The sequence below is a fragment of the Ovis canadensis genome, chromosome 15 (assembly GCF_042477335.2).
Source record: "Ovis canadensis isolate MfBH-ARS-UI-01 breed Bighorn chromosome 15, ARS-UI_OviCan_v2, whole genome shotgun sequence".
Classification (NCBI taxonomy): Eukaryota; Metazoa; Chordata; class Mammalia; order Artiodactyla; family Bovidae; genus Ovis; species Ovis canadensis.
In genome coordinates this window covers 43,337,145-43,364,939 of record NC_091259.1, presented here as the reverse complement: position 1 = coordinate 43,364,939, position 27,795 = coordinate 43,337,145, and the positions used below count along the sequence as shown (strand labels likewise).

General features: G+C 43.9%; 1 protein-coding gene and 1 long non-coding RNA gene across 4 annotated transcripts in view; one reads left to right on the top strand and one right to left on the bottom strand.

The window, feature by feature from the left end:
• Nucleotides 1-1,030, bottom strand: part of PLEKHA7 (pleckstrin homology domain containing A7) — a 220,434-nt gene extending 219,404 nt beyond the window's left edge. For all 3 annotated transcript variants that reach the window (XM_069554252.1, XM_069554253.1, XM_069554254.1), the window contains exons 1-3: nt 695-1,030; nt 502-578; nt 351-408 (exon numbers count right to left, since the gene is read on the bottom strand). In XM_069554252.1, the coding sequence (XP_069410353.1) occupies nt 351-408; nt 502-578; nt 695-900 (341 nt within the window). In that variant the 5' untranslated portion in view covers nt 901-1,030. The remainder of the gene's footprint in view (nt 1-350; nt 409-501; nt 579-694) is intronic.
• LOC138420813 (uncharacterized) lies at nt 198-27,274 on the top strand. Its single transcript, XR_011249320.1, has 3 exons — nt 198-746; nt 25,719-25,925; nt 26,444-27,274. It is a non-coding gene; the product is annotated as an uncharacterized lncRNA (long non-coding RNA).
• The last annotated feature ends 521 nt before the right edge of the window (nt 27,275-27,795 follow it).

Sequence of the window (27,795 nt, the reverse complement as noted above, 5' to 3'; positions counted from 1 at the left end):
CCCCGGCGCGCGCCAGGTTCCTTGCAGCCGGAGACCCCAGTGAGGGGGTGTGTCCATCTCATCTCAACAGCGCCCGAATCACGCCCAGTCGCGGTGTCCAGGGCGCAGTTTGAAGCCCCCAGCGCCCGCATCGGGCCCTACTCCGGAATTCCCCTGTGTAGATACGGCCTCCACCCTGCCTCCCCGCTGGAGCCCGCCACACAAATCAGGCACAAAAAAAACCTCACACGAGTACGGCTCAGTGCGCGCCAACCCGCCGGGACCCGCGCGGGGGGAGGGAGCGGGGGCGCTTCGGAAACCCGTTCGGACCCTCGAGGCACAGGTGCGGGCGCGGGGCCCCCAACACTCACTCGATGAAGTAGCTGGCGCCCTCCTCCGTGAAGCCCTCCTCCCAGCCACGGGGCAGGTCTGCGGAAACGCGAGAAAAGTCCGATCAAACTTGGGCCACCCAAGCGCACGCCCCCCCTCCAAGTGCCCCCACTCCTCCCGCCCCGCGCCCACCTGAGCGGATCATGTGGCCGGAGTTGACGGGCTCCCCGGTGCGCGGGTGCAGCCAGGTCGTGTAGCGGAGCTGATCACTGCGGGGAGGGAGAGGTGCACCTGTTAGCGCCGCCGCCGCTCCGGGGGCGCCCGCCCGGCCCGCACCCCCGCCCGCCCGCGCCCCGGCCCGCGCCCTGGCTTTCCCGCGCCGCACTTGATGAAGAAGACGCGGCCGTCCCGGCACACGCCGTAGGACCAGTGCTCAGGTAAAGTGTCCCGCCCGACCGCCGCCGCCGCCATGTTCGCCGCGCGCGGAGCCGCCGCGGGGAGAGGAGGAGGGGGCGGGGGCGGGGGTAGCGCGGGCGGCGGCCCGGCGGGCTCGGCCTGCGCGGGCCCGGGCTGCGCCCCCGGGCGATCCATTGAGGCGCTGGTTCTTAGCGGCGCGGGCGAGCGGCCAGCGCCCGGGCTCGCCAGGTCCCGGCACCGCGGCGGGACTTCGCCGGCGCACCCGCCCTCCGCGGCGCGGTAGCGCGGCCTTTGTCCCCGCGCCTTCCCCGCCCCCAGCCCGCCGCGTGCCCCTTGGCCCCTGAGGCCGCAGCAGGGCGGGGGCCACCTTCGGGGCAAGGCGGGCAAACTCCCGAGACAGGCAAACTCCCCGAATGCCCCAGTGAAGCCCACCGGACCCCCGCGACACAACTCTGCAGGAACTGTACTTCTTGTCTAAACCTCAACAGGTTACTCCCATATTCCGAGCCCCGGTTTCTTCCATTGTAAAAAGTTAGCAGTAAATACCACATGGTTTAGGATGGTAGATCAAATAGCAGTGGTGTGAAGTGCTTAGATGGACCCTGGCACCTATACGTGCTCTGCTAATCCCAGGTCAGGCATGATTTCATTTTCCCAAGTTTGCAGCAGGCAGATGAAGCAGGAAGGTACGGGTCTTCCTTCCCCAGACACACCAAACACGGAACCCTGAAGATGCGGAGATTACGGGTCTCTACCTTCAGTTCTCGTCAAGTGATAGGTACTGAAAGCCATGCTTGTTCTCATCCATCTTTAGAAGCACAGACCCCACCCACCCCCCAGGCAGGGCCTCTAGTGGGGGGCTCTGGAAGCTGCTTTTTGTGGCCTACACCTTCTCATGTTCAGGTCTTTGCTCTCATCTCATCTCATGAGTGTTCTCTCCCCTTACCTGTCTAAAGGAGACCCTTTCCCTCCCCTTACTGTCTATTCCTTTACTTCTGTGCCCTTAGTTGACATTCTTATTTGTTTATTGCCTGTTTGTTGTATATGATCGAACACACCCACCAGTAAAATGTCAGCTGGATAAGAGCAGGTGCTTGTCCTGTCTCACTCACTGCCATATCCCCAGTTCCTGGAATAGTGCCTGACTGATGTGTACAATAAATGCAGGTTGAGTGCATGAAACACACTCCATCCTGACTGCCCTACACAGAGAGTGGACAGAGAGGAAGATGGGCTCCGGGAAGGCTGTAATTGGTGGGATGAAACTCATCTGAAAGTGAAACTGTAGGCTAGATTCAGAAAGGAGCCCCACTAATAAGAACCTTGGTCGTGCTAGTGGTAAAGAACTTGCCTGCCAATGCAGGTGACATAAGAGACATAAGATCCCTGAGTCAGGAAGATCCCCTGGAGGAGAGCATGGCAACCCACTCCAGTATTTTTGCCTGGAGAATCCCACAGACAGAGGAGCCTGGAGGGCTACAGTCCATGGGGTTGAAAAGGGTTGCACACAATTGAAGTGACTCAGCAGGCAATGAAAACCTACATTATAGCACAGGGAACTCTAGTCAGTACTCTGTAATGACCTATATGGGGAAAGAATCTGAAGAGAATGTGTATGTGCATGACTAACTCACTTTGCTATACAGTAGAAGCTAACACAACATTGTAAATCAACTGTACTCTAGTAAAAAATATTTTTTTAAAAAAGAGGGAATTCCCTGGTGGTCCAGTGGTTAGGACTCCATGCTTTCACTGCTGCGGGCTCAAATTTGATCCTTGGTCAGGGAACTAAGATCCCACAAGCCATGCACAGTGGCAAAAAAGAGAGAGAGAAAGGCATCCCAGTTAGGTGGAATTCAGCTGGACCCTGAAGGACTGACTGGTCAGATTTGACTGAGAAGAGAGCGCCGCTGACTGAGAAGAGATGGGAGAGCAAACATGGGATTGTGGGAGGGGAAAGCATAAAGGTATCCTTCCTTGGAAACAGACAGTAGTGTTGGGGACGGAGGCCCATATGAGATAAAAAGAGGGAGTTGTGTGATAGCGGAGGACCTTGAACACCTGTCTCAGGGCCTCCTGCCTTTGAGGAGACTCGAGCAAATCACAAGGGGAAAGCAGTGTCTTTGTTGTTAAACATTAATTTAAAAGAATGCATTAAATGGGCAAAGAACATGAACACTCAGTTCACAGAAAATACTTTTAAACAAATGAAAAAATATTCAACCACCTCATAGGAGAAGTAAAATGCAGGTTTAAAGTAAGGTAAGATTATTTAGTATCAGATTGACAAAAGTGCACATTGTAAAGAAAGACATTCTTGTTTATTGTTGGTGGGACTATAAAATGGTTGTCTTTTTGAAGGAAGGCAATTTGGCAACAGCTATTCTAATTTAAATGCATCTTTTTTTAATGCACGTATCTTTGCCCTAGCAATTCCACTACTAGAAATTTATCCTACGTTAATGCTCACACAGGGGCATAAAGACATGTGTAATAGCGTATTCACTGGAATAGAGTATTCAATAGTTACAAAAGACCAAAAACAACCTAAGTGTCTATCCCCCCCAAAATGGGTTTGTATGGTGACAGATGTTAACTAGATATATTGTGGTGATCTTTTACAATATATACAAATATTGAATCTTATACTGTACACCTGGAACTAATACAATGTTGTATGTCAATTACACCCCAGTTTTTTAAGTGAGTTGAATTATGCCATACTCCTAAAATAGGATGCTATACAGCTATTTAAAAGAATGAGATAGATCTCTATGTACTGGTACAGAACAGTCTCTGAGATGTTAAGTGAAATGCAAAATGCAGAACTGTGTATGTGATATGTTACTATTAACATATAGGGAACATCATGGCTGATTATTTGTCTCCCACCTTCAACAACAATATGACATCCATCCACAGAAAGGAGTGCTTTTATGGGAGCTGTGGGACCCAGCGTCATATGCCAAGGAACCCAAGAGGAGTCTTACCTACATATAGTTCAGTCAATAATATCTTGATCCCAGCTGTGGACCCTTGAGGGGCCTATGAACCAACTGTAGCCCCTTTCAGACACAGTCCAGGAGTCATGGAAAACACTGTCTTAGAAAATCACCCACAGACAAGAGGATCTTCATGGACGTTCAGGTTTGGTGTGAAGTTCCAAAACACCACTGGAGAAAAAAAATACAAATTTGGATGCATTGAAAAGAGCAGTTAGTAAAAACTAGAGAAGGGAGATGGTCTTTCAAATGCAAAGACTGCAATCAAAACTTCAAGGAACATGAAAAATCAGTGAAACATGATACCACCAACGAATCATAATAATCCTCTAGTGACCAATGTCAAAAACATAGAGATATGCAATTTACCCAATAAATAATTCTAAATATCTCTGTTTTAAGGAAACTCAATGAGCTACAAGAAAACTCAGAAGGACAATTCAGTGAAATCAGGAAAACAATACATGAATAAAATGAGAAGTTTAACCAGATAGAAATAAGAAAAATAACTTAAAAGGTAATCACTTTATAGTGTAATAGCAATCAAATTATAATGTTGTACCAGAAACTTAAAAAAAAAAAAGCAAAGAAAGAACCACAAAGAAATTCTATAGCTAAAGAATACAATGAAATAAAAAAAAAATTTCAACAGAGAACATCAACTGCAGAATGGATCAAATACAGGAAAGAATCTGTGAGCTAGAAAATAGGAATTTTCTTAGAAGAATTGAAAAAAAGAAAAAATAGGAATTTTGAAATTATCCAGTCAGAGGAGAACAAAAACAAAAAGAATGAGAAAGAGTAAAGAAAGCCCACTTCATCTATGGGGTACTATCAGAAGAAATAATGTGTGAATTATTGTAGTTCCAGGAGACAGGGGCAGAAAGCTTGAAAAAAAAAAAAAGGAAATTCCCTGGCAGTCCAGTGGTTAAGACTTAGTCTTGCAATGCACGGGGTACAGGTTCAATCCCTGGTCTGGAAGCTAATATCCCATATATCTGGTGTCCAAAAACCCAAAACATTAAAAAAGAAAAAAGAAGAAGCAATATTGTAACAAATTCAACAAAGACTTTAAAAATGGTCCACATCAAAAAAAAGTTTGAAAAAATTAAAAAACAATGCCTGGTGGAAATTCCCTGGAGGTCCAGTGATTAGGGCTCTACACTCTAACTGTTGAGGGCTCAGGTTCAATCCCTGGTCAGGAAACTAAGATCCCACAAGCTGTGCAGCTGGGTCAAAAAATAAAACATATTCAACAAAGTAAGTCAAAAAGAGAAAGACAAATACCACATGATATCACTTATATGTGGAACCTAAAATACAACACAAATGAATACAACACATAGAAACAGACTCATAGACACAGAGGATAGATGCAGTTTCCCAGAGCAGGGTAGAAGAAAGGATTGGGAATCTGGGATTAGTAGGTGCAAACTATTATGTATAGGATTGATAAACAACAAGGTCCTTCTATATGGTATAAGGAGCTATATTCAATATCCTGTGATAAACCATAATGGAAAAGAATGTGAAAAAGCATATGTATATATATTTGTGTGTATATGAGTGAGTCACTTTGTTATATAGCAGAAATTAATACAACATTGTAAATCAAATAAATCAACTACAATAAAATTTTAAAAATCAGTGCAATTCTATATACTAACAATAAAATGTCTGAAAAAGAAATAAAATACTTCTAGTCACAGTAACATCAAAAGCAATAAAATACATAGGAATAAATTTAACCAGTGTTGTGAGAGATCTGTGCACTGGAAACTATAAGATTTTGACAAAAGAAAACTGAACACACAAATAAATGGACAGATATCCTGGTCATGGATCAGAAGAATTAATACTGTTAAAATGTCCACAGTACTCAAAGCCATATATAGATTCAATGCAATCCCTATCAAAATTCCAATAGCATTTTTCACAGAAACAGAAAAAAAAATCCAAAAATTCATATGGTACCACAAAAGACCCTGAGTAGCTGAAGTAAGCCTGTGAAAGAAGAACAATGCTGGATGGATCACACAGTCTGATTTCCAACTATCCTACAAAGCTACAGTGATCAAAACAGTATGGCACTGCCATTAAAATGACACAAAAAACAATGGAACAGAGTTGAGAGCCCAGAAATAAACCCTCACATAAACTGTCAACTAATATTTGACAAGGGAGTCAAGAAGACTCAGTGAGTAAAGGACAGTCTCTTCAGGAAATGGGAAAACTGGACAGTCACCCCAGAAGAAAGAAATTGGACCCCTGTCATAAACCACTCACAAAAATGAACTAAATGGATTAAAGACTTAATCATAAGACCTGAAATCATAAAACTAGAAGAGAACATAAGAAAGACGCTCCTTGACACTGGATTTGGCAATGACTTTTTAGATGACACCAAATACATATGCAACAACAGCAAAAATAAACAAGAATACATCAAACTAAAAGCTTCTGCAAAGAAACAATTTCGTGAAAAGGCAGCCTACAGAATGGAAGAAAATATTCGCAAATCATATATGTGATAAAATGTTAATATCCAAAATCTCTAAGGAGCTCCTGTAACTCGATAGCCAAAAGAAATTAAAACTAGGCAGAAGAACTGAGTAGACATTTTCCAAAGAAGATATGGGCTTCCCTGGTGGCTCAGACTGTAAAGAATCTGCCTGCAATGCAGAAGACCCAGGTTCAATCCCTGAGTTGGGAAGATCCCCTGGAGAAAGGAATGGCTACCAACTACAGTATTCTTGCTTGGAGAACTCCGTGGACAAAGAAGATACACAAGTGGCCGAGATGGTCAACATCACTAATTATCAGGGAAATGTAAATCAACACCACAATGACATAACACCTCACATCTGTTAGGATGGCTAGCATCAAGAAAACAAGAAATAACAAGTGTTAGTGAGGATGTGGAGAAAAGGAAACTTTTGTGCACTGGTGGGAATTTAAATTTGTAGTCACTGTGGAAAACAGTATGGTGATTCCTTAGAATCATCTTATGATCCAGCAATCCCACTTCTGGTATATAATCGAAGGAAATGAAATCAGGATCTCAAAGAGATACCTGCACTCTGATGTTCCTTGCAGTATTATTCACAATAATCAAGATATGCTGCAAAGTTGCTTCAGTCATGTCCGACTCTATGCGACCCCATAGACGGCAGCCCACCAGGCTCCCCCGTCCCTGGGATTCTCCAGGCAAGAACACTGGAGTGGGTTGCCATTTCCTTCTCCAATCAAGATATGCAAACAACCCAAACTGCCCATCTATGGATGAGATGTATATATTTTAAAATTTTAGTCATGAAAAAGAAGAAAATTCTGCCATTTGTGACAACACGGTTAGATCTTGAAGGTATTATATAAGTGAAATGTCATACAGAGAAAACAAATGTGGCATAATATCACTTATATATAGAATCTAAAAAAGCCAAACTCATAGAAACAGTAGAATGGTGGTTGCAAGGGGCTGGAAGGTGGGGGAATTGGGGAGATGTTGGTCAAAGGATACAATTAATCCAGTTATTATATAAGATGAATTAGTTCTGGGGATCTAATATACAGCAAGGTGATTAGAGTTAACAGTACTGGGTTATATACTTGAAAGTTGCTAAGAGACTAGAGTTCAAATATTCTCACCACAAAAAAGAATTGGTAAATATGAAAGGTGATGGAGGTATTAACCAACTGAACTGTGGTAATCATTTCACAATATATAAGTGTATCAGATCAGCACATTGTACTTGTTAAACTTCAGTTCAGTTCAGTTGCTCAGTTGTGTCCGACTGTTTGCGACCCCATGAATTACAGCACGCCAGGCCTCCCTGTCCATCACAAACTCCCAGAGTTCACTCAAACTCACGTCCATTGAGTCGGTGATGCCATCCAGCCATCTCATCCTCTGTTGTCCCCTTTTCCTCCTGTGCCCAATCCTTCACAGCATCAGAGTCTTTTCCAATGAGTCAACTCTTCGCATGAGGTGGCCAAAGTACTGGAGTTTCAGCTTTAGCATCATTCCTTCCAAAGAAATCCCAGGGTTGATCTCCTTTAGAATGGACTGGTTGGATCTCCTTGCAGTCCATGGGACTCTCAAGAGTCTTCTCCAACAACACAGTTCAAAAGCATCAATTCTTCGGTGCTCAGCTTTCTTTACAGTCCAACTCTCACATCCATACATGACTACTGGAAAAACCATAGCCTTGACTAGACGGACCTTTGTTGGCAAAGTAATGTCTCTGCTTTTGAATATGCCATCTAGGTTGGTCCTAACTTTCCTTCCAAGGAGTAAGCATCTTTTAATTTCATGGCTGCAATCACCATCAACAGTGATTTTGGAGCCCCCAAAAATAAAGTCTGACACTGTTTCTACTCTTTCCCCATCTATTTACTTGTTAAACTTACACAATGTTATAAAACTGGAATATATATATATGTATATATACATTATATACATATATATAAGTTACAGTCCCTAGATGAAAACACAAGAAAAAGATTAAAGTGATTGTTTTAGTGACAGCAATAGGAAGAGATTTACTTTTTCCTGTGTTCCTTTTTGATTTCTTTTTTTTTTTTTTTTGACCCCAGGGACTGCGGCCCACCAGGATCCCCGGGATTTCCCAGGCAAGAATACTGGAGTGGGTTGCCATTTCCTTCTCCAGGGCCTTTTTGATTTTTTTACCAATTAAAACCTATTTATAGGGACTTCCCTGATGGTCCAGTGGTTAAGACTCAATGCTTCTACAGGTTCAATCCCTGGTCAGGGAATTAAGATCCCACAAACCGTGTAGCCAAAAATAAGTAAATAAATAGCTTTTAAAAAATAAAGAAAGAAAACCTATATGTAGAATTGGCAGTGAGCCAACCCTGAAGTGGCTGAGGCCTGCTCGTGGAGTCTTGTTGGAGATAAACAGCCAGATTCCTTCTGATGACTACCTAGTGGTTTTCCTGCATGGATTCCTCCTCGTGAGAGAGTATACCACACAGACTACAATGAGTTGCCCCAATTTCTGCCCCAAATGGTCACACTGAAAAAGCCCCCTGGGCTCAGTTGGGATTTCACATCTGAGTAGGAAGGGCCTCCCAGCAAGACATTTTCATCTCCAAGGTGATTCTTGACTCTGATGCACACTGCGCAGGACTTCAGGAAGGGGACCAAGTTCTAGCTGTGAATGATGTGGATTTCCAGAATGCTGAGCACAGCAAGGCTACTGAGATCCTGAAGACAGCTGGCGAAGCCAGCATGCACGTCTGCTTTTTTTTTTTTTTGTACAATTATCATCATCAGAAAGAGGGGACTGTGCATTAGAGCGTTGCAGCCCACAGCCCTCCACATGAATCTGCTGTGACAGGCTGGCTAGGCCCCTGCACAAACACTGGGGAAACTGTACTCTTAGCCCCTCCCTGACCCAGTGGAGTGGGGAAGATGAGGAGACAGACCATGCACTGAGTCAGCCAGCCAACTGCATTGCCCAAACTGGGCTGCACTTTCAGTTGCCTAGTTTTCTAGGTGACCTTCACTCCCTGAAAGGAGAAAGATGGTTATGTCCAGGTACAGCATAGCCTATGGAGAATTCTGCTAGAAAAGGCAGTTGACGTATATTGAATACTATGTGTTAAGCCTGGCATGCTGCAGTTCATGGGGTCACAGAGACACAGCTTAGCAACTGAACAACAAATGTAATAGGCACTTATATATGTCATATTTTCATTAGATTATAGAAATCAGTAAAAAAAAAGAATCTTGGGGGCCTTCCCATCCTATATGACTAGTGTCATACTCTTTGTAAACTCCAGTGGTACCCTGCTTTTTCTCCCTTACTCCCCCAAAAAGTAGCATTGTTGAGAGGGAAAAATATATCTGTATATTTATGGATAAAATCATGCACTTTACCAAGAGATCCAATAAGAGATACAATGGAATTATGTATGTATAAATAACTCAATAAATATCAGAAGATGTATTTGAGAAAACCATCACTTATTTTAAAAATTATGTTAGAATCTAAATGAAAAATAGTGACAATATCAAATGCTGGTGAGTGTGCAGAGAAACTGTCTCTCTCACAAATTGCTAGTGGGAATGTGAAATGGTATAGCCATCCTAGAAGACAGTTTGGCAGTTTCTCAAAAAACTTTACATTCACTTACCGTATGTTCCAGCATTCTCACTCCTGAATATCCCAGAAAAAACGAAACATGTCCACATGAAAACTTGTATGTGATTGTTCATAGCAACTTTTGGTAATAGCCCCAAACTGGAGAGTCCCTTGGACTGCAAAGTTATCAAACCAGTCAATCCTAAAGGAAATCAATCCTGAATATTCATTGGAAGGACTGATGCTGAAGCTGAAGCTCCAATACTTTGGCCACCTGATGCGAAGAGCTAACTCATTGGAAAAGACCCTGATGCTGGGAAAGATTCAAGGCAGGAGAAAGGGACGACAGAGGACAAGATGATTCGATAGCATCACTGACTCAACGGACATGAGTTTGAACAAGCCCTGGGAGCGGGTGAAGGACAGGGAGGCCTGGCATGCAGCAGTCCAGGTAGTCGCAAAGAGTTGGACACCACTGGGTGACTGAACAACAAACCAAACTGGAAACAGACAAATTGTCCAGTAGTAGTTGAATTGTTTTAAAAGCTGTGGTACATCTGTACCATGGAATACACTTAGTAAGAAGCAGGAACAAACTGTTGATACATGACGATTTGAATAGATCTCAAGGCATTATTGTGAGTGAAAAAAAAAGCCAATCTGAAAAGATCACATTGTCCGATCCCATAACGTTCTCAAATTTTTAAACTTACAGAGATGGAGAACTGATCAGTGGTTGCCAGAGGTGAGGGATGGTGATGGGAAGGGGACAGATGTGGATAAAGGAGTGGCATGAAGGAGATCTTTGTAGTGACGAAATGGTTTGTATCTTGATTGCAATGGTGGTTACACAAATCGATAAAATGACAACAGCAAATCCCCACTGGCTATGTATTTTGGGGCTCTGTGACAATCTAGAAGGGTGGGATGTGGAGAGAGAAGGAAGGAAGGTTCGGGAGGGAGAGGATATGGGTGTAACTATGGCTGATTCTTGATGTATGACAGAAAACCACAAAATTCTATAAAGCAAATACCCTTCAGTTTAAAAAGTAAGTGGCAATAAAGTAAAATGACAACAGAATGAAATCGTCTGTATTCTATAGACTATAGAATAATGCACACATTATTGTCCAATGTGCCAACGTGGATTTTCTAATTTTGATATTGTCCCACAGTTACGTAAGATGTAAACATTGGTAAACTTGGATGGAGGGTAAATACAGACTTCTTTACTGTCTTTGCAAACTTCTGTTTGCAATCTATAATTATCTCAAAATAAAAAATTTAAGAAATGTGTTAGAAAATTACAAATAACCAAATGTTTCTTTTGAGAGTATTTCTCTCAAACTCACACATTTTTTTTTTTCTTTTTGGCCACACTTAGTTCCCCACCCACCAGTGGAAGTATAGAGTCCTAAGCACGGACCACCAGGGACCACCGTGTATGTATGAGTCCTGGCATACACATTCTTTAACAATGAAACATTTAAAGATATTCTCATTAAAATAAACATTTTTTTAAAAAGAACAAGCATACCTATAGTGATGCTATTATTAATGTTGTTTTAGAAGTTCTTGCCAATATAGTCAGACCTGAAACAGAAATAAAAGATTTAAGTATTGGGAAGGAAATAAAATTATCTTCATTTGCAGGCAATAGGGCATAATGTCTTAAAACATGGAGAACCTCAAACACTTAAAATTAAGAAGGAACTCAGGTCCAAGCTAATATCACAAAATTAATAGTTTAATAAGCAGTTGAACTCTTTCCCCCATTATAATAGTAGCAAAAATATGAACAATTTAGAAATGAAAGAAAATATATATGCAAAAGAAAAAATATATGCAAAACATATCTGTAAAGGTATGTAAATATAAAACCTATATTTACCTATCCATAAAACCTATATGATGAAAACCACAAGCTTTACTGATAGTGTTATAACAACTTTGTTTTAGATTTATACTTGTAAGTGTAAAAACAACAATAAAAGCAATACATGTATTCTAATTGTTTTTATAAGATTTAGAAATTCTAGCAATTACTAGTAACATAATCCAATAAATTATTAGGAAAAATGATTATATATTCTAGCTCTGTAGTACCTCAAACAATAGCCATTGGCCACTTGAATTGTAGCTAGCCTGCATTGTCTCAATTGATATGTGCTCTGAAGAATAAAATAGGGACTTCCCTGGGAGTCCAGTGGCTAATAAGACTCCATGCTGCCAATGCAGGGCCCTGGGTTTGATCCCTGGTCAGGGAACAAGATCCCACATGCTGCAATTAAGACTCGGTTCAGCCAAATAAATAAATATTTTTAAAAGAATAAAATACACAGCAGATTCTGAAGACTTAGTATAAAAAATGTAAAATACCTCATTCTTCAGTCAGTTCAGTTTAGTTCACCCACTCAGTTGTGTCCAACTCTCTGCGACCCCATGAACAGCAGCATGCCAGGCCTCCCTGTCCATCACCAACTTCTGGAGTTCACCCAAACCCAGGTCCATTGAGTCGGTGATGCCATCCAACCATTTCATCCTCTGTTGTCCCCTTCTCCTGCCTTCCATCTTTCAGTATTGGGGTCTTTTCCAATGAGTCAGCTCTTCACATCAGGTGGCCAAAGTATTGGAGTTTCAGCTTCAACATCAGTCCTTCCAATGAACACCCAGGACTGATCTCCTTTAGGATGGACTGGTTGGATCTCCTTGCAATCCAAGGGATTCTCAAGAGTCTTCTCCAACACCACAGTTCAAAAGCATCAATTCTTTGGTGCTCAGCTTTCTTTATAATCCAACTCTCACATCCGTACACGACCACTGGAAAAACCACAGCTTTGACTAGACAGAACTTTGTTGACAAAGTAATGTCTCTACTTTTTAATATGCTGTCTAGGTTGGTCATAACTTTCCTTCCAAGGAGTAAGCATCTTTTAATTTCATGGCTACAATCACCATCTGCAGTGATTTGGGAGCCCAAAAAAATAAAGTCAGCCACTGTTTCAACTGTTTCCCCATCTATTTACCATGAAGTGATGGGACTGGATGCCATGATCTTAGTTTTCTGAATGTTGAGCTTTTAGCCAACTTTTTCACTCTCCTCTTTCACTTTCATCAAGAGGCTCTTTAGTTCTTAGTTATTTATAATAACTTAGTTATTAGTTATAACTATAGTTATTACTTAGTTCTTAGTTATTTATATCCTCATTCTTATTTATAATGTTACATGTTGAAGTAATAATATTTTGGATATGTTGGTTATATAAAATATATTATTAAAATAGTGGTTATTACAAAAGTTCAAGTTAGCATTTTGTGGCCCACATTATATTTCAATTAGACAGTGTCTTCCTAGCTGTCTTCTTGTTTTTTCCAGTTTTATTGAGATAATTATATCTCAATTATGACATACATCACTGTATAAGTTTAAGGTATACAGCATAATGATTTGACTTAGACATATCATGAGGTGATTACAATACATTTAATAAGCATTCATCTCATACATAAAATTTTAAAAATACAAAAAAGTATTTTTCCTTGTGATGAGAACTTTTAGATTTTACTCTCTTAAGTTTCATATAACACTATTGTATGTATTTATTATGTTGTATATTATATCCCCTTATTTATCTTATAAATGGAAGTTTGTATCTTCTGAGGGCCTTCATGGAATTCCCCTTCCTCCTACCGCCCGCCTCTGGTAAACACAAATCTAATCTCTTTTCTATGAGTCATTTGTTTGTTTTTGAAGTATAATTGACCGAAAACACTATGTGAGTTCCTGTTATAGAATATGGTGATTCAATATTTCTATACGTTTCAAAATGATCACCATAGTAAGTCTAGTTACCGTCTGTCACCATACAAAAGTATTACATAATTATTGACTATTTTCCCCACGCTGCACATTTCAGGCCGGGCTCAGTTATTTTGCAACTGCAGATTTGTGCCTCCTAATCTCCCTTACTTCTCTCTCCTCTACCGGGGTCCCCTTCCCTCTGGCAACCACTTTTTTGTCTTCTATAGCTGTTTCTGTTTTGTTGTCTTTGTTCATTTGTTTTTTAGATTCAACATGTAAGTGCAATCATACAGGATTTGTCTTTCCCTGTCTGACATACTTCATTTAACATAATACCCCCTAGATCCATCCATATCATCAGCAAAGGCAAGATTTCATTCCTCTTTGTGGCTGAGTAATATGCCATTGTATTTATACACACCACATCTCCATCCATTCATCCAGTGGTGAGCACTCAAGCTGCTTCCATATCTTGACTAGTGTAAATTACGCCACAGTGAACACAAGGGTCAACGTATCTTTTCCATTTCGTGCGTTCATTTCCTTTGGATAAATACCCAGAAGTGGTATGTACTTATTGCCATTTTGTTCATTTGAGGGATGTTTTTGTAGCTCTTCTGTGCCTTTCTTCTTCTTTTGCTCTCTTCCCCTCTGATTTGAAGATTATCTTTAGTGTTAAGTTTGGATTCCTTTCTTTTCTATGTGTATCTGTTGTAGATTTTGGGTTTGTGGTTAACATGAGGTTTATATATAGCAATCTTTATATGTATGTTACTATTTTAAATTGCTGATTTCAAATTTCAATGTGTTTTAACAACCCGCATTTTTACTCTTCCACACAGTCCCCACATTTACTGTTTTTGACATCACTTTTTATATCTTTTTGTTTTGTTTATCCCTTAACTACTTATTGCAGACATAAGTGATTTTATTGCTTTTGTCTTTCAACCTTCCTCTAGCTTTATTCTGATTTATGTACCAAAAAAAAAATAATAATAATAATGAAAAGAAAAAATCTCATTGGTAAAGGCAAATGTCCAGTGAAGATGCTTTGACCATATGGACCTCTGTCGGCATAGTCAAAGCATCTTCACTGGACATTTGCCTTTACCAATGAGATTTCTTTCCTTTTCATATATGTAGTAGTGACCTTTTCTGCTTAGAGAAGTCCTTTTTAACATTTCTTATAGAGCTAGTTTCATGGTTCTAAACTGTTAGCTGTTGCTTGTCTGTTAGACTTAGTGTGATTTTGTACACCCTTTGAGAGTGGAGTGTCTTTCCTACAGCTCTCTGGCTCTTCCGAAAGCAAGCCCTGCTGGCCTTCAGAGCCAAATGTCCCAGTGTCTTGTCTTCCTGGTGCAAGACTCCCAGGTTGAGGAGCCCGATGCAGGGCTCAGGCCTCTCACTCCTTGAGGAAACCTCTGCAATTGTAGCTATCCTCCTATTTGAGGGTCGCCCACCTGGGGGTCTTGACTTTCCTGTGACTCCGCCCCTCCTAGCTATCTTGTTGTGGTTCCTTCTTTACATCTTGAGTTGTAGAAGACCATTTCTGCTAGATCTCAGGTCTTTCTCATCAACAGTGCCCTGCAAATAGTTGTAATTTTGCTGTGCCCAAGAGAAGAGGTGAGCTCAGGGTCTTCAAACTCTATACCTTAGCCACTCTCCCATTTTAGCTTTCTCGTATGATGCTTTCATGTACCTATGGACCTTACTGCCTGTTAGAATTACCTGGGAACTTCAGCAAAAATCCCTGTGCCCTGCCGCAAGCAATGTAATTGGTATTGGACTTCCCTGGTGGTCCAGTGGCTAATTGTCCCTGTCAATGCAGGCACATGGGTTTGACCCCTGGTCTGGGAAGATTCCACATGCCATAGGGCAACTAAGTCCATATGCCTCAACTACTGAGCCCACATGCCCTAGAGCCTGTGTTCTTCAACAAGAAAAGGCATCACAACAAGAAATCCAGGTAGCATAACTAGAGTAGCCCCTGCATGCCACAACCAGAAAAAGCCCCCGGTGCAGCCAAAAATAAATAAATCAGTCATTAAATATATATATGTATATAAATAATTGGTTTTGGTGCATTGGTATGGCCCTAAAACTCCCCAGGTGATTCTAATGTACACCCAAGATTAATAAGCACCACTACTGACTATCAAGCACCACTACCAAGCTGCTGCTGCTGCTGCTAAGTCGCTTCAGTCGTGTCTGACTCTGTGCGACCCCATAGACGGCAGCCCACCAGGCTCCCCCGTCCCTGGGATTCTCCAGGCAAGAACACTGGAGTGGGTTGCCGTTTCCTTCTCCAATGCATGAAAGTGAAAAGTGAAAGTGAAGTCGCTCAGTGGTGTCTGACTCTTCGCGACCCCATGGACTGCAGCCTACCAGGCTCCTCCATCCATGGGATTTTCCAGGCAAGAGTACTGGAGTGGTGTGCCATTGCCTTCTCCGCACTACCAAGCTATCAGGCCCTAAAGAATTCTTTTCCAAATTTTTCATTTTATATAATTAAGAAAAGACTTTCTATAAGCTAACATTTGAATTCAGCGTAAATACATGGTGCCAGTTCCATTCTGGATCAATACCTCCTGTAATTGATCAAAACAAGATGTGAATTTTTCCCAGCCAATCTCCTTAGTCATGGCAAATTTCTCAGTTTATAAAAACAAAGTAATGTTTTTTTTTTAAGTTACATGCTCTTTGGCTGAGTACAATTACAAATATTTGAACTGGATGGAATTTAAAACACAGCAGTCTTGTGTGCTTTCTCGCCTTTTCTGATCATAGCATCTCTAGGAGGTAGGCAGGGCAACAGTTTTTAATCCTCATTTTGAGAGGAGGATACAGAGGCCCACAGAGAGCAACTGGGTCTCCTAAGACCGTGTGGCTAGTAACATGGCCTGGCCTAGACTCCACCAGCACACCTCTCTACATCTGTCCAAGGGCCTTTACAACCTAATTATCAGGACAAATCACCACCACCCATGATAAGAGCTTTTGTCCAGAGGCTTCCCTGGTGGTTCAGACAGTAAAGAATCTGCCTTCTATGCAGGAGACCCACATTTGATCCCTGGGTCTGGAAGATCCCCTGGAGAAGTAAATGGCAACCCACCCCAGTATTCTTGCCTTGAGAATTCCATGGACAGAGGAGCCTTCTGGGCTACCTACAATCTGTAGGACTGCAAAGAGTCAGACAAGACTGAGCAACTAACACTTTCACAGTTTCTTTCTCTTGACTGGTCCCAGGGAAGGACTATATATAAGACAGTTCTGCTGAAATAACATATCACTAAGCCATAAGCTTTTTAAAAAAATATTTTATTTATTTGGCTGCACCGGGTTTTAGTTGCGGCATGTGAAATCTTTTAGTTGCAGCATTTGGAATCTAGTTCCCTAACCAATGATCAAACCTGGACCCCCTGTATTGGGAGCATGGAGTCTTAGCCACTGGACCACTAGGGAAGTCCCTAAAGAGCTTATTATTAGTATATGGCCCAACAAATGGAAGATGCTCAATAAGTAAAACTTCCTTTCTGTCTTCAACTCAAACATTTACTACCATTTCCCTTTCTTCTCTTGTCCTACCCAACAGTATCTTCATCTGTGCATTTGATCAGTACATAGTATATGCCAGGCACAGGTCTAAGGGTACTTACTACTGTAGGTGATTGCATAAAACAAACACCATCCCTCCTTGCCTGCATGGAGCGTCTAGTCCCCATCTTCACATCTGGCAATTCTGACCTGTTAATTCTCTGCCTCCCTAGCTCTATACAGGCCATCCCTCCACTCAAGCCTAAAGCAGGTTTCCCACTCTATTCCTTCAGAATCTGACCTAAATTCTTCTCCATGGAGCCTCTGAACCCTCAGGGACATTCTCAGCGGAGGGACTCACTAGAGCCTCAGCCAGCTCCCTGCTGCCCTCTGGTGGGACTCCCTGGGACTCATGGTCCCATGAAATCTCTGGGAACTGGGGCTCACTTGGGCAGGCAGGTCCAAGAGATCTGTGTACTCACAACATACTGGCTTTCCCTGGACCCTGTGGCTCAAGGCTGGGATCTGTGTGGGCAGTGATACTCTGTGTGTGAGTGTGTGTGTGTGCATGCATGTGCGCGTGCATGCGTGTGTGTGTGTTCTTTTACTGTGTTGTTGTTTTTTAATCTTGCGTTGTGTTGTTTTTTAATCTTGCATTGTGTTGTTGTACTGTTCAGTAGCTTAGTTGTGTCTGACTCTTTGCAAGCCCAAGGACTGCAGCACGCCAGGCTTCCCTGTCCTTCACTCTCTCCCAGCGTTTGTTCAAACTCATGTCCATTGAGTCAGTGATGCCATCCAACCATCTCATCGTCTGTCACCCCTTCTCCTCCTGCCTTCAGTCTTTCAGCATCAGGGGCTTTTCCAGTGAGTCGGCTCTTCACATCAGGTGGCCACATCAGGAGCTTCAGCTTCAGTCCTTATAATGAATATTCAGGGTTGATTTATTTTAAGATTGACTGGTTTGATGTCCTTGATGTCCAAGGGACTCTCAAGAGTCTTCTCCAACACTATAGTTCAAAAGCATCAATTCTTCAGTGTTCAGCCTTCTTTATGACCCAACTCTCACATCCAGTCATGACTATTGCAAAAACCATAGCTTTGACTATACAGATCTTTGTCAGCAAAGGGATATATGTGCTTTTTAATATGTTGTCTAGGTTGTCTTTTAATTTCATGGCTACAGTCACCATCTGCAGTGATTTTTGAGCCCAAAGCATTAAAGTCTATTACTGTTTCCATTTTTTCCCCATCTATTTGCCATGAAGAGATGGGCTTGGATGCCATGATCTTAGTTTTTTGAATGTTGAGCTTTAAGCCAGCTTTTTCACTCTCCTCTTTCACCTTCATCAACAGGCTCTTTAGTTCCTCTTCACTTTCTTCCATTCAGTTCAGTTCAGTTCAGTCGCTCAGTCGTGTCTGACTCTTTGTGACCCCATGAATTGCAGCACGCCAGGCCTCCCTGTCCATCACCAACTCCCGGAGTTCACTCAGACTCACGTCCATTGAGTGATGCCATCCAGCCGGTGTAATCTGGATATCTTAGGTTATTGATATTTCTCTCAGTAATTATGATTCCAGCTTGAGCTTCATCCATCCTGGCATTTCACATGATGTACTCTTCATACAAGTTAAATAAGCAGGGTGACAATATACAGTCTGACGTTACTCCCTTCCCAATTTGGAACCAGTCCATTGTTCCATGTCTGGTTCTCACTGTTGCTTCTTGACCAACATACAGGTTTCTCAGGAGACAGGTAAGGTGGTTTGGTATTGCCATCTCTTTAAGAATTTTCCACAGTTTATTGTGTTACACACTATCAAAGGCTTTAGTTAGTCAATGAAGCAGATGTTTTTCTGGAATTTCCTTGGTTCTTCTATGATCCAACAGATGTTGGCAATTTGATCTCTGGTTCTGCCTTTTCTAAATCCAGCTTGTACATTTGGATGTTCTCGGTTCACATACTGTTGAAGCCTAGCTTAAAGGATTTTGAGCATTACCTTGCTAGCATGTAAAATGAGCACAAATTTGGAAAACTCAGTACTGGCCACAGGGCTGGAAAAGATCAGTTTTCATTCCAATCCCAATGAAAGGCAATGCCAAAGAATGCTCAAACTACTGTACAGTTGCACTCATTTCATTTTTATCTTGCACCCAAAGCAATTCATGCTCTTACACAAACATCAGAAAATTTAAAACATGCAAAAGAAAGATTTAAACAACTCACATAATCCCACCTAGAGACCATTTATGCTCACACATGGAACAGGAACACAGGGGAAAGGGGCACTAGGCCAGCAGCTGTGTGACCCTGAACAACCCCCTTCTCAGAGCTTCATCCATACACAAAGCAGTGACCCAGACAGTAAAGAATCCACAAACCAAGCATCCCAGTAAAGGGCCTCCTCTAGCTTTCTTCCTCTGTGATTCTGAGTCCATAGGCCCAAGCAGTCCCCTCATCAGTGATACCTTTAGACAGTTACAACTTCCAACTATTTTAAATATTGAAAAGCAGTAAGGTAGGCTAAAGCAAATTACAATTAGGTTAAAAAAAACCCTGAAAAAGTTCTGAAAATGGACAAAAATGCTTTAAAATTATCACACAGTTGAAAATTGCCTTAGGAAGCAAAAAAATCACCAACACTATAGGAAAAGAAAAAAAAAACAGCAACTGTGGAATACTCATTTTTGATCAGGTCATTGTTTCAATCAAAATGTTGTGTCCACAAAAATGCTTTTAGAAAAACTGCCTTCAGCACAATGCCACGTCTCTGTGTGAGGTGGCCAGGAAGAGCTTCCGTCTAGCATCCCATGTCCTTGGAAGAATTTTGAGATCCCTGCTCCTGGTGAACAAGGACAAAGTTCGAGATCCCCGCTCCTGGTGAAATAAACATCAGACCAACTGTGGGCTGCAGGTACCAGGCAAGCACTTACTGATTCCCTCATGTCAGGTTCTGTGCTGGACACTGAAGACTCAAGGCAACTGGAAGGTCCTGCCGTCTTCCCTGGGCAGGGCCACAGCCAGTCATATAGGACAGACAGACAGACCCATCCGCACGTGACTCCAGTTCAGGGTGAGATGGAGTACTGGGAGTCGTGGTAAGTGTAGAATGGCCAGGAACCCGCTGTCCTGTCCCTCTACCAGCCAGGAAGCTGTAGAAACTTGGCCTCCCCATCCTCAGTAAAATGTTCCCGCCTGTTATTTTTGCCGTGAAACACATTATCCCAATACTTAGTACCTTAAAACAATCACTGAATTATTCTAAGGATTCTGCAGCCAAGAATTCAGATAGGGGACTCCCCTGGTGGTCCAGTAGTTAAGAATCCGCCTTCCGATGCAGGGAACACGGGTTCTATCCCTGGTCAGGGATCTAAGATCCCACCTGCGAAGAGGCAACTAAAACTAAGCAACACAACTACTGAGCCTGGGCGCCTCGACTAGAGAATCCTGCGCCACAATGAAGATCCTGCCTGCCGCAAGTAAGACCCAGAGCAGCGAGTCAGTTCAGCTCAGTCACTGAGTCGTGTCTGACTCTTTGCGACCCCAGGGACTGCAGCACACCAGGCCTCCCTGTCCATCACCAACTCCTGGAGTTTACTCAAACTCATGTCCATTGAGTCGGAGATGCCATCCTATCATCTCATCGTCTGTCGTCCCCTTCTCCTGCCCTCAATCTTTCCCAGCATCAGGATCTTTTCAAATGAGTCAGCTCTTTGCATCAGGTGGCCAGAGTATTGGAGTTTCAGCTTCAACATCAGTCCTTCCAATGAATATTCAGGACTGATTACCTTTAGGATGGTCTGGTCGGATCTCCTTGCAGTCCAAGGGGTTCTCAACAGTCTTCTCCAACACCATAGTTCATAAGCATCAATTCTTTGGAGTTCAGCTTTCTTTGTAGTCCAACTCTCATATCCATACATGACTACTGGAAAAACCATAGCTTTGACTAGATGGACCTTTGTTGGCAAGGTAATGTCTCTGCTTTTTAATATGCTGTCTAGGTTGGTCATAGCTTTTCTTCCAAGGAGCAAGTGTCTTTTAATTTCATGGCTGCAGTCACCATCTGCAGTGATTTGGGAACCCCCCAAAATAAAGTTTCCCACTGTTTCCATTGTTTCCCCATCTATTTGCCATGAAGTGATAAGACCGGATGCCATGATCTTAGTATTTTGAATGTTGAGTTTTAAGCCAACTTTTTCACTGTCCTCTTTTCACTTTCACCAAGAGGTTCTTTAGTTCTTCACTTTCTGCCATAAGGGTGGTGTCATCTGCATATCTGAGGTTATTGATATTTCTCCTGGCAATCTTGATTACAGTTTGTTCTTCATCCAACCCAGCATTTTTCATGATGTACTCTGCATAGAAGTTAAATAAACAGAGTGACAATATACAGCCTTGACGTACTCCTTTCCCTATTTGGAACCAGTCTGTTGTTCCATGTCCAGTTCTAACTGTTGCTTCCTGACCTGCATACAGATTTCTCAAGAGGCAGTTCAGGTGGTCTGGTATTCCCATCTCTTTAAGAATTTTCAGTTTGTTGTCATCCACACAGTCAAAGGCTTCAGCATAGTCAATAAAGCAGAAATAGATGTTTTTCTGGAACTCTCTTGCTTTTTCGATGATCCAACGGATGTTGGCAGTTTGATCTCTGGTTTCTCTGCCTTTTCTAAATCCAGCTTGAACACCTGGAAATTCACAGTTGACGTACTGTTGAAATGCAGCCAATAATAAATATTTAAAAAGGCATTCAGATAGGCTATGGCAGGACTGGCTCAGGCTGAGAAGGTTGGGTGGCTACAGGAGACTTCAGGGCTGGGCCAGGAGTCACGTGGAGACACCCTCACCCAGGTGCCCGGTAGTGCTGGCTGGTGTCCAGGCCTCCAGTGTGGCTGGATTCCAGGGCACCTCCTGGAGGTCTCAGGGTCAACCATCTTACCCCGAACCTGAGCTGTCCCAGGTAACAAGACTTTTTCTGCCCTAGCTTCAGAAGTTCTGAACTGTCGCTCCTTTTGGATTCTATTATTTAGAAGCAAATCACAGTCCTGGCAGATTGATGGGAGGGTGACTAGACCCCAGCTCTGGAGCGGAGAATGAAGAGTGTGGGTCTCCCCTACCCAGCACGGGGCTGTGGACCTGAGCAGAGAGCAGCTAGACATGGGTGGAGGTAAGATGGGAGAGAAGCTGAACTTGTCTTTCCTTGGGCAGTTTCACTTGACTGTGGCTTCAGTTTCCCTGAAGACTGTACGTCTCTAGTCCAGAGCTTTCTTCTGAGCTTCAGACCTGTATGTCCAACTACCTGCCTGCTTTCTCTTTCTGTGCCCTGGTGTCTTTTGGAAAATTGAGATGCTGATACTCTCTATTAATAGAGTGACCACCAGAATTAAATGAGATAGGACTTCTCTGGTGGTCCAGTGGATAAGAATCAGCCTTCCAATGTTGGGGACATAGGTTCCACCCCTGGTCCAGGAAGATCCCACATGCTGCAGGGCAACTAAGTCCATGCACCACAAGTACTGAGCCTGCGCTCCGCAACGAGAGAGGCCACCGTAGTGAGCAGCCTGTGCATGGCAACTAGAGAAAGCCCATGCAGTTAAGAAGAGCTAGCACAGCCAAAAAATACATATTTTTTTAAAAAAGAGTTAAATGAGATAATATAATGTCTTTCATGAAATGCCTCACACATTTAAGTGCTCAGTGTTACTATTATTTGACCTAGTTGGATAGATTATAGACAGTTCAAACTCAGCCTCTCCAAAACTGAACTCATAGTGTGCTGTTCACACCTGTGCCCACCCAGAGTTCCCTGTCTTCTTGACTAGACCTCCACCGCTCCTCCTGCCCATGCCAGAGATTGGCAGTCATCTTTCACACCTCTGTCTCTTTCACTCCCAACATCCAACCCAACCCCAAGTCTTGACAGGTTTGCTGTCTAGATATTTCTCCAACTTCTCTACTCTTCTCCCTTTCTATACTGACACCTTAGTCCAAGCCACAGTCATCTCTGCTTCAGACTCTGGCCTCCTCTCTGGTCTCTCAAATTCACTAGGTCCACTTCCCCTTCCATTCCCCTTCATCCATTCTTCACCCAGTGGGCAGCCAGAATACCTTAAAAATGTAAAGTTGATGACAGTACTTACCCTGATTAAAACCCTTTATCCTTGCTGCTCTACAGAAAAGATGTGCATGACTCTTTGTGGCCCCATGGACTGTAGCCACCCTCCCCCTCGCCCCCGCCACCTCGCAGCTCCTCTGTCCATGGAAATTTCCAGGCAAGAATTCTGGAGCAAGTTGCTGTTTCCTACTGCAGGGGATCTTCCTAATCCAGGGGTTGAAGCCGCATCTCTGGCGTCTCCTGCATTGGCAGGCAGGCTCTTTACCACTGCACCACTTGGAAGCCTATCTGTCTATTCATCGCGTGTTTACTTCCGTGTCTATGCTGCATTTTACAGTCTTGCATATGAGCATCATGCTGCTTTTCTGGTCAGATAAGTGGCATGTGTTTGTGCTAAGACATGTTTGGCTTTTTGTGACCCATGGACAGTAGCCTGCCAGGCTCCTCTGTCCTTGGGACTCTCCAGGCAAGAATACTGGAGTGGGTTGCATGCCCTCCTCCAGGGGATCATCTCAACCCAGGGATCCAACCCATGTCTCCTGTGTCTTCTGCGTTTACCACTGAGTCACCTGGGAAGCCCAGACAATTCTTTTCAAAGGCCTATGAAGTCCTGTGAATATGGCCCCTGCCTCCGTCCTTCCCTCCCCGACTCACTGGGCTCTCTCTGCCAAAAGGCCTTTATAAAGGCTATTTCCTGTGCCTAGAATGCCCACTACAATCCCCCCTCTTCAGTCCCCCTTACGTCAAATAACAGCTCAAGAGCCACTTCCTCAAGGAAACCTTCTCTGTCCTCTTTGGTGAAATTCCCCCATCCCACCACCATCCTCGGGCTTCCCTTGTGGCTTCACTGGTAAAGAATCCACTTGAAATGGGGGAGATCTGGGTTTGACCCCTGGGTTGGGAAGATCCCCTGGAGAAGGGAAAGACTATGCAGTCCCATATTCTGGCCTGGAGAATTCCATGGACTGTACAGTCCATGGGGTTGCAAAGAGTCGGACACGACTGAGCGACTTTCACTTTCACCACCACCCTCAGTTCTTACAACACCGGGCCCAGCTCCTCTGTAGCGCTTGTTACCATTGGCACCTGCATTTGTATGGTGATTCTTTAATCTCTCTCCCCTCCAAAACCCTGTAGGCTCCATGAGAGCAGGAACCATATTGGTTATGCTCACTGTTACATCTCAAAGCTTAACATAGCAGTTGACACACGGTTCAGTAAATATTTGTTGACTGGAATGATGGACGGATGGATGAGAGAAGAGACGTGCCAGGGCCGTTGTTAGCATCTCGAAGATGCTGCTAAATGAAGAAATAAAAGGGCATGTTGGGCAGAGCCCAGGAGATGACTCACAGATACAGCTGATTTTCCAACCTTCAGGCAGGTGCAGGACCAGAAAGGAATCTGTTATGACGTAAGAAAAAGCAATTCAGTCAAGACTGGAAACACATCCTCCCTGCCCCAGGGCGTCTCTTCGAAGGTGCTGGAGACTTGAAGAGTTTCACCTGCTTTAGTGTCAACTCTTCCTGCTTGAAGAGTTTCACCTGCGTTAGCATGGCACTGCCAGGGACAGGGCTTGGAACCTAGCTGGTCCAACCTCCTTTTCTCTAAGGATCAGCCAGGCAGTGAGACTTGCCGGAGTTCACACAGCAGTGTGGGGGACGGTGCAGAGATGGAGAAGGCCGGGCTCAGGCACCAGCAACCTGGGTTCCATCCCGGCTCTGCTGTGTGCAGACTCCCCGTCCCTCGCTCGTCCCCCTGCAGTGCAGGGGACCCGAGTCTCATCACCTAAAGGGCTAACTGACCAGAGCCCCAGGTTCCAGTGCAGCTTCCTCAGGGACGCTCCTGCCATACACATTAGGGGACCCCGACTTCCGTTCCCAGTTCCAACCACTCCTTATCTTGTTTTCAAAGGTCAGAGACCTGTCCTGCCCAGACAGTAATCCTTCTGCAATGCTGAGTGTGTCACGCCTCAAGCTGCTTAGAAAAAACAGGAAGAAATGAGACTTTCTTTCTAAAATCTAGTGTCCAGTCTTGGTGGGTGGCCTCATGTTGGCCATGTGACCTTGCGCATGGGACTTCGTCTCCATTTTACAAGAAGAAACCGAGGCAAAGAGAAGTTTAATAATTTGTGAGGTACAGGGTTCCCGTAAGGATCCAGTGAGACTATGGAGGCAAAAGTGTGATCGAAAGGCTCGATCCTAAGTTAAGAGGTGGTTAGCACTTGGGGTAATTTGCATAAATAATAGCACTTTAGTTTGTTTTCTTTGTTTTAGTGTAGGGCTTTAGAGTTACAGAAGCAGTCAGGCTCTTTGACTCTTTGTGAATTTGTTAATAAATAACTATTCGTGTTGACTCTCAAATAACGCATTAGACCCTCTAGGAGATGTATGTGTGCATGCGTGCTCAGTCATGTCAGGCTCTTTGTCCCCACAGACTGTAGTCCACCAGGCTCTTCTGTCGATGGAATCTTCCAGGCAAGATTACTGGAGTGGATTGCCATTTCCTTCTCTAGGGGATCTTTCTGACCCAGGGATTGAACCCATGTCTCTGGCATCTCCTATGTTGGCAGCGGGATTCATTACTGAGACACCTGGAGATGCATATGCTACTCCAATTATGAGATTTCAGACACTGCAACAGGTGAGCTAGAGAGATCTGGGGCAATTGGGAACACGCAGGAGTCGGGGATGGGGTGGGTTTCTATCTGAGAGAGCGTAGGGTACTCAGTCTTCCATGAGGACCACTCTTGTCCCAGTCTTTGAGCCAAAAGCCGTGCTGGCAGGGTGTGAGGGCTGGCGCTGATGGCCCCGGCTGAAAGGATCCCGATCAGTCCAAAGTGCCTTCCCTGGACTGGAAGAGTGGAGGCTGGCTGTCACCACAGGTGACACAGGAGCATCCCACACATCCAGCACTAGAGGGTCTCCCTGTCCTCCCTGAATTCCAGGCCCAGCATCGTGGCATCCCCCTGGGACACCACAAAGGCAACCCAGAAGTGCCAACCCACAGCCCGCTGGCCAGGCCTGAGTGAGAAGAGCAGAGCCCCGAGGCAGACTCTCCCTGCTCAGCTCCCCCAGCCCAGCACCCACCTCAGGCACGCTGACTGCCAGCAGCAGAGAGGACAGTCACCTTGAAGTGACAGCATGCTCTGTGCTTTCCAGCTTCTCTCCTTCCCTGCACCATGGCCTGTGAAGTGGAGCTCCCTGTGAGGCCCAGTAGACCCGTGGGGAACTGCTACCCAGCGGTAACCTCTGAACTTCTTTTGAGTGGTGAGCTTCCCGTCCTTGGAAGAGTTCAAGCAGAAACTGAAGGAGATCCCAGCCCAAATGAAACAGGAGGTCGTGTGGACCCCAGTCCTCTGATCTCCCACCTGCTGCTGTTTCTCCAAGTCCTGTTTGCACCCACCCAGGCTGTATGAGCACCCCACCACTCCCCAGCCTTCCTGGCCTCACCAACAGCAAATACCTCCATGTCTCCCACAGAATAGTCCAGCAGCGTGGCCAGCTCTTTTCCCAGCCTTTTTTCTCCCTACCTCTGAGTTCATCAGCCAAACCAGAATACTCACTGGACCCTCGCAGCGCACACATTCCCACCTCCACGCTTTGCGCAGCTGTTCCCTCTGCAGAGGAGGCTCTTTGCCTCGAGTGCACTCCTCTCCACTTTCTCAGCGGCTCTTTCGAGATCCAGTTTACTTGCCGTCTTCGCTGTGAAGCCCTCCCAAATTCTCTGATTTTTCTTTACCACTGCACCTCTGTTCTGAAACTAACTTCAACCTTGCGAGGTTTGCTTGCATAGTAACTAATGTGCCCTACCTCACGCTAGTCTAAAAGTCTTTGAAGGTGCAGGATCAGGTGTGAGTCATCTTACTAACATTTGGCATAGCACATATATGTTGAATGAATAGTGAATTGAGACCCTAAATTGCTGTTCACCACTACCTAGGAGAAGGCTTGTCACAAAAATGCTCAATAAATATTTGTGGAGTGAATAAACTGTGTTTGTTACTTTAGACCTCATAAACTTTTAAAATGAATTATGTTGGACATACAAAACATAGAATATAACAAAACCCTTTGTACCTATCACCCAGTTTATGAAATAAATATGACAGACACAGTTGAAACACTCTGTGCAGCCCTGCCCAATCTTGTCCACCTCCTTCCCCCTGGAGGAATCACTATCTTGATTTGGAGGTTTATCATTCTGAATCTTCTGTTACACACGTCACGGCAACAGGTAGTAGTGCACGAAGGAGTGTGAGTGCAGGTGAGGCTGGGAACTGGGACCAGCACCAGTTTAGAGCTAAAAGGCCACGCTTATCCTTAGTTTAAGAGAACACTAATTTTTACTCACAGGTGAGAAAATGAGAGGGAGGGAATTTCTTGTGGTCCAGTGGGGTTAGGAATCTGTACTTTCACTGCTGAGGGCACAGATTCAATCCCTGGTTGGGAAACAAGATCCTGCAAACCACACAGTGTGGCAATAATAATAATAAAGACGGAAACAATATTAA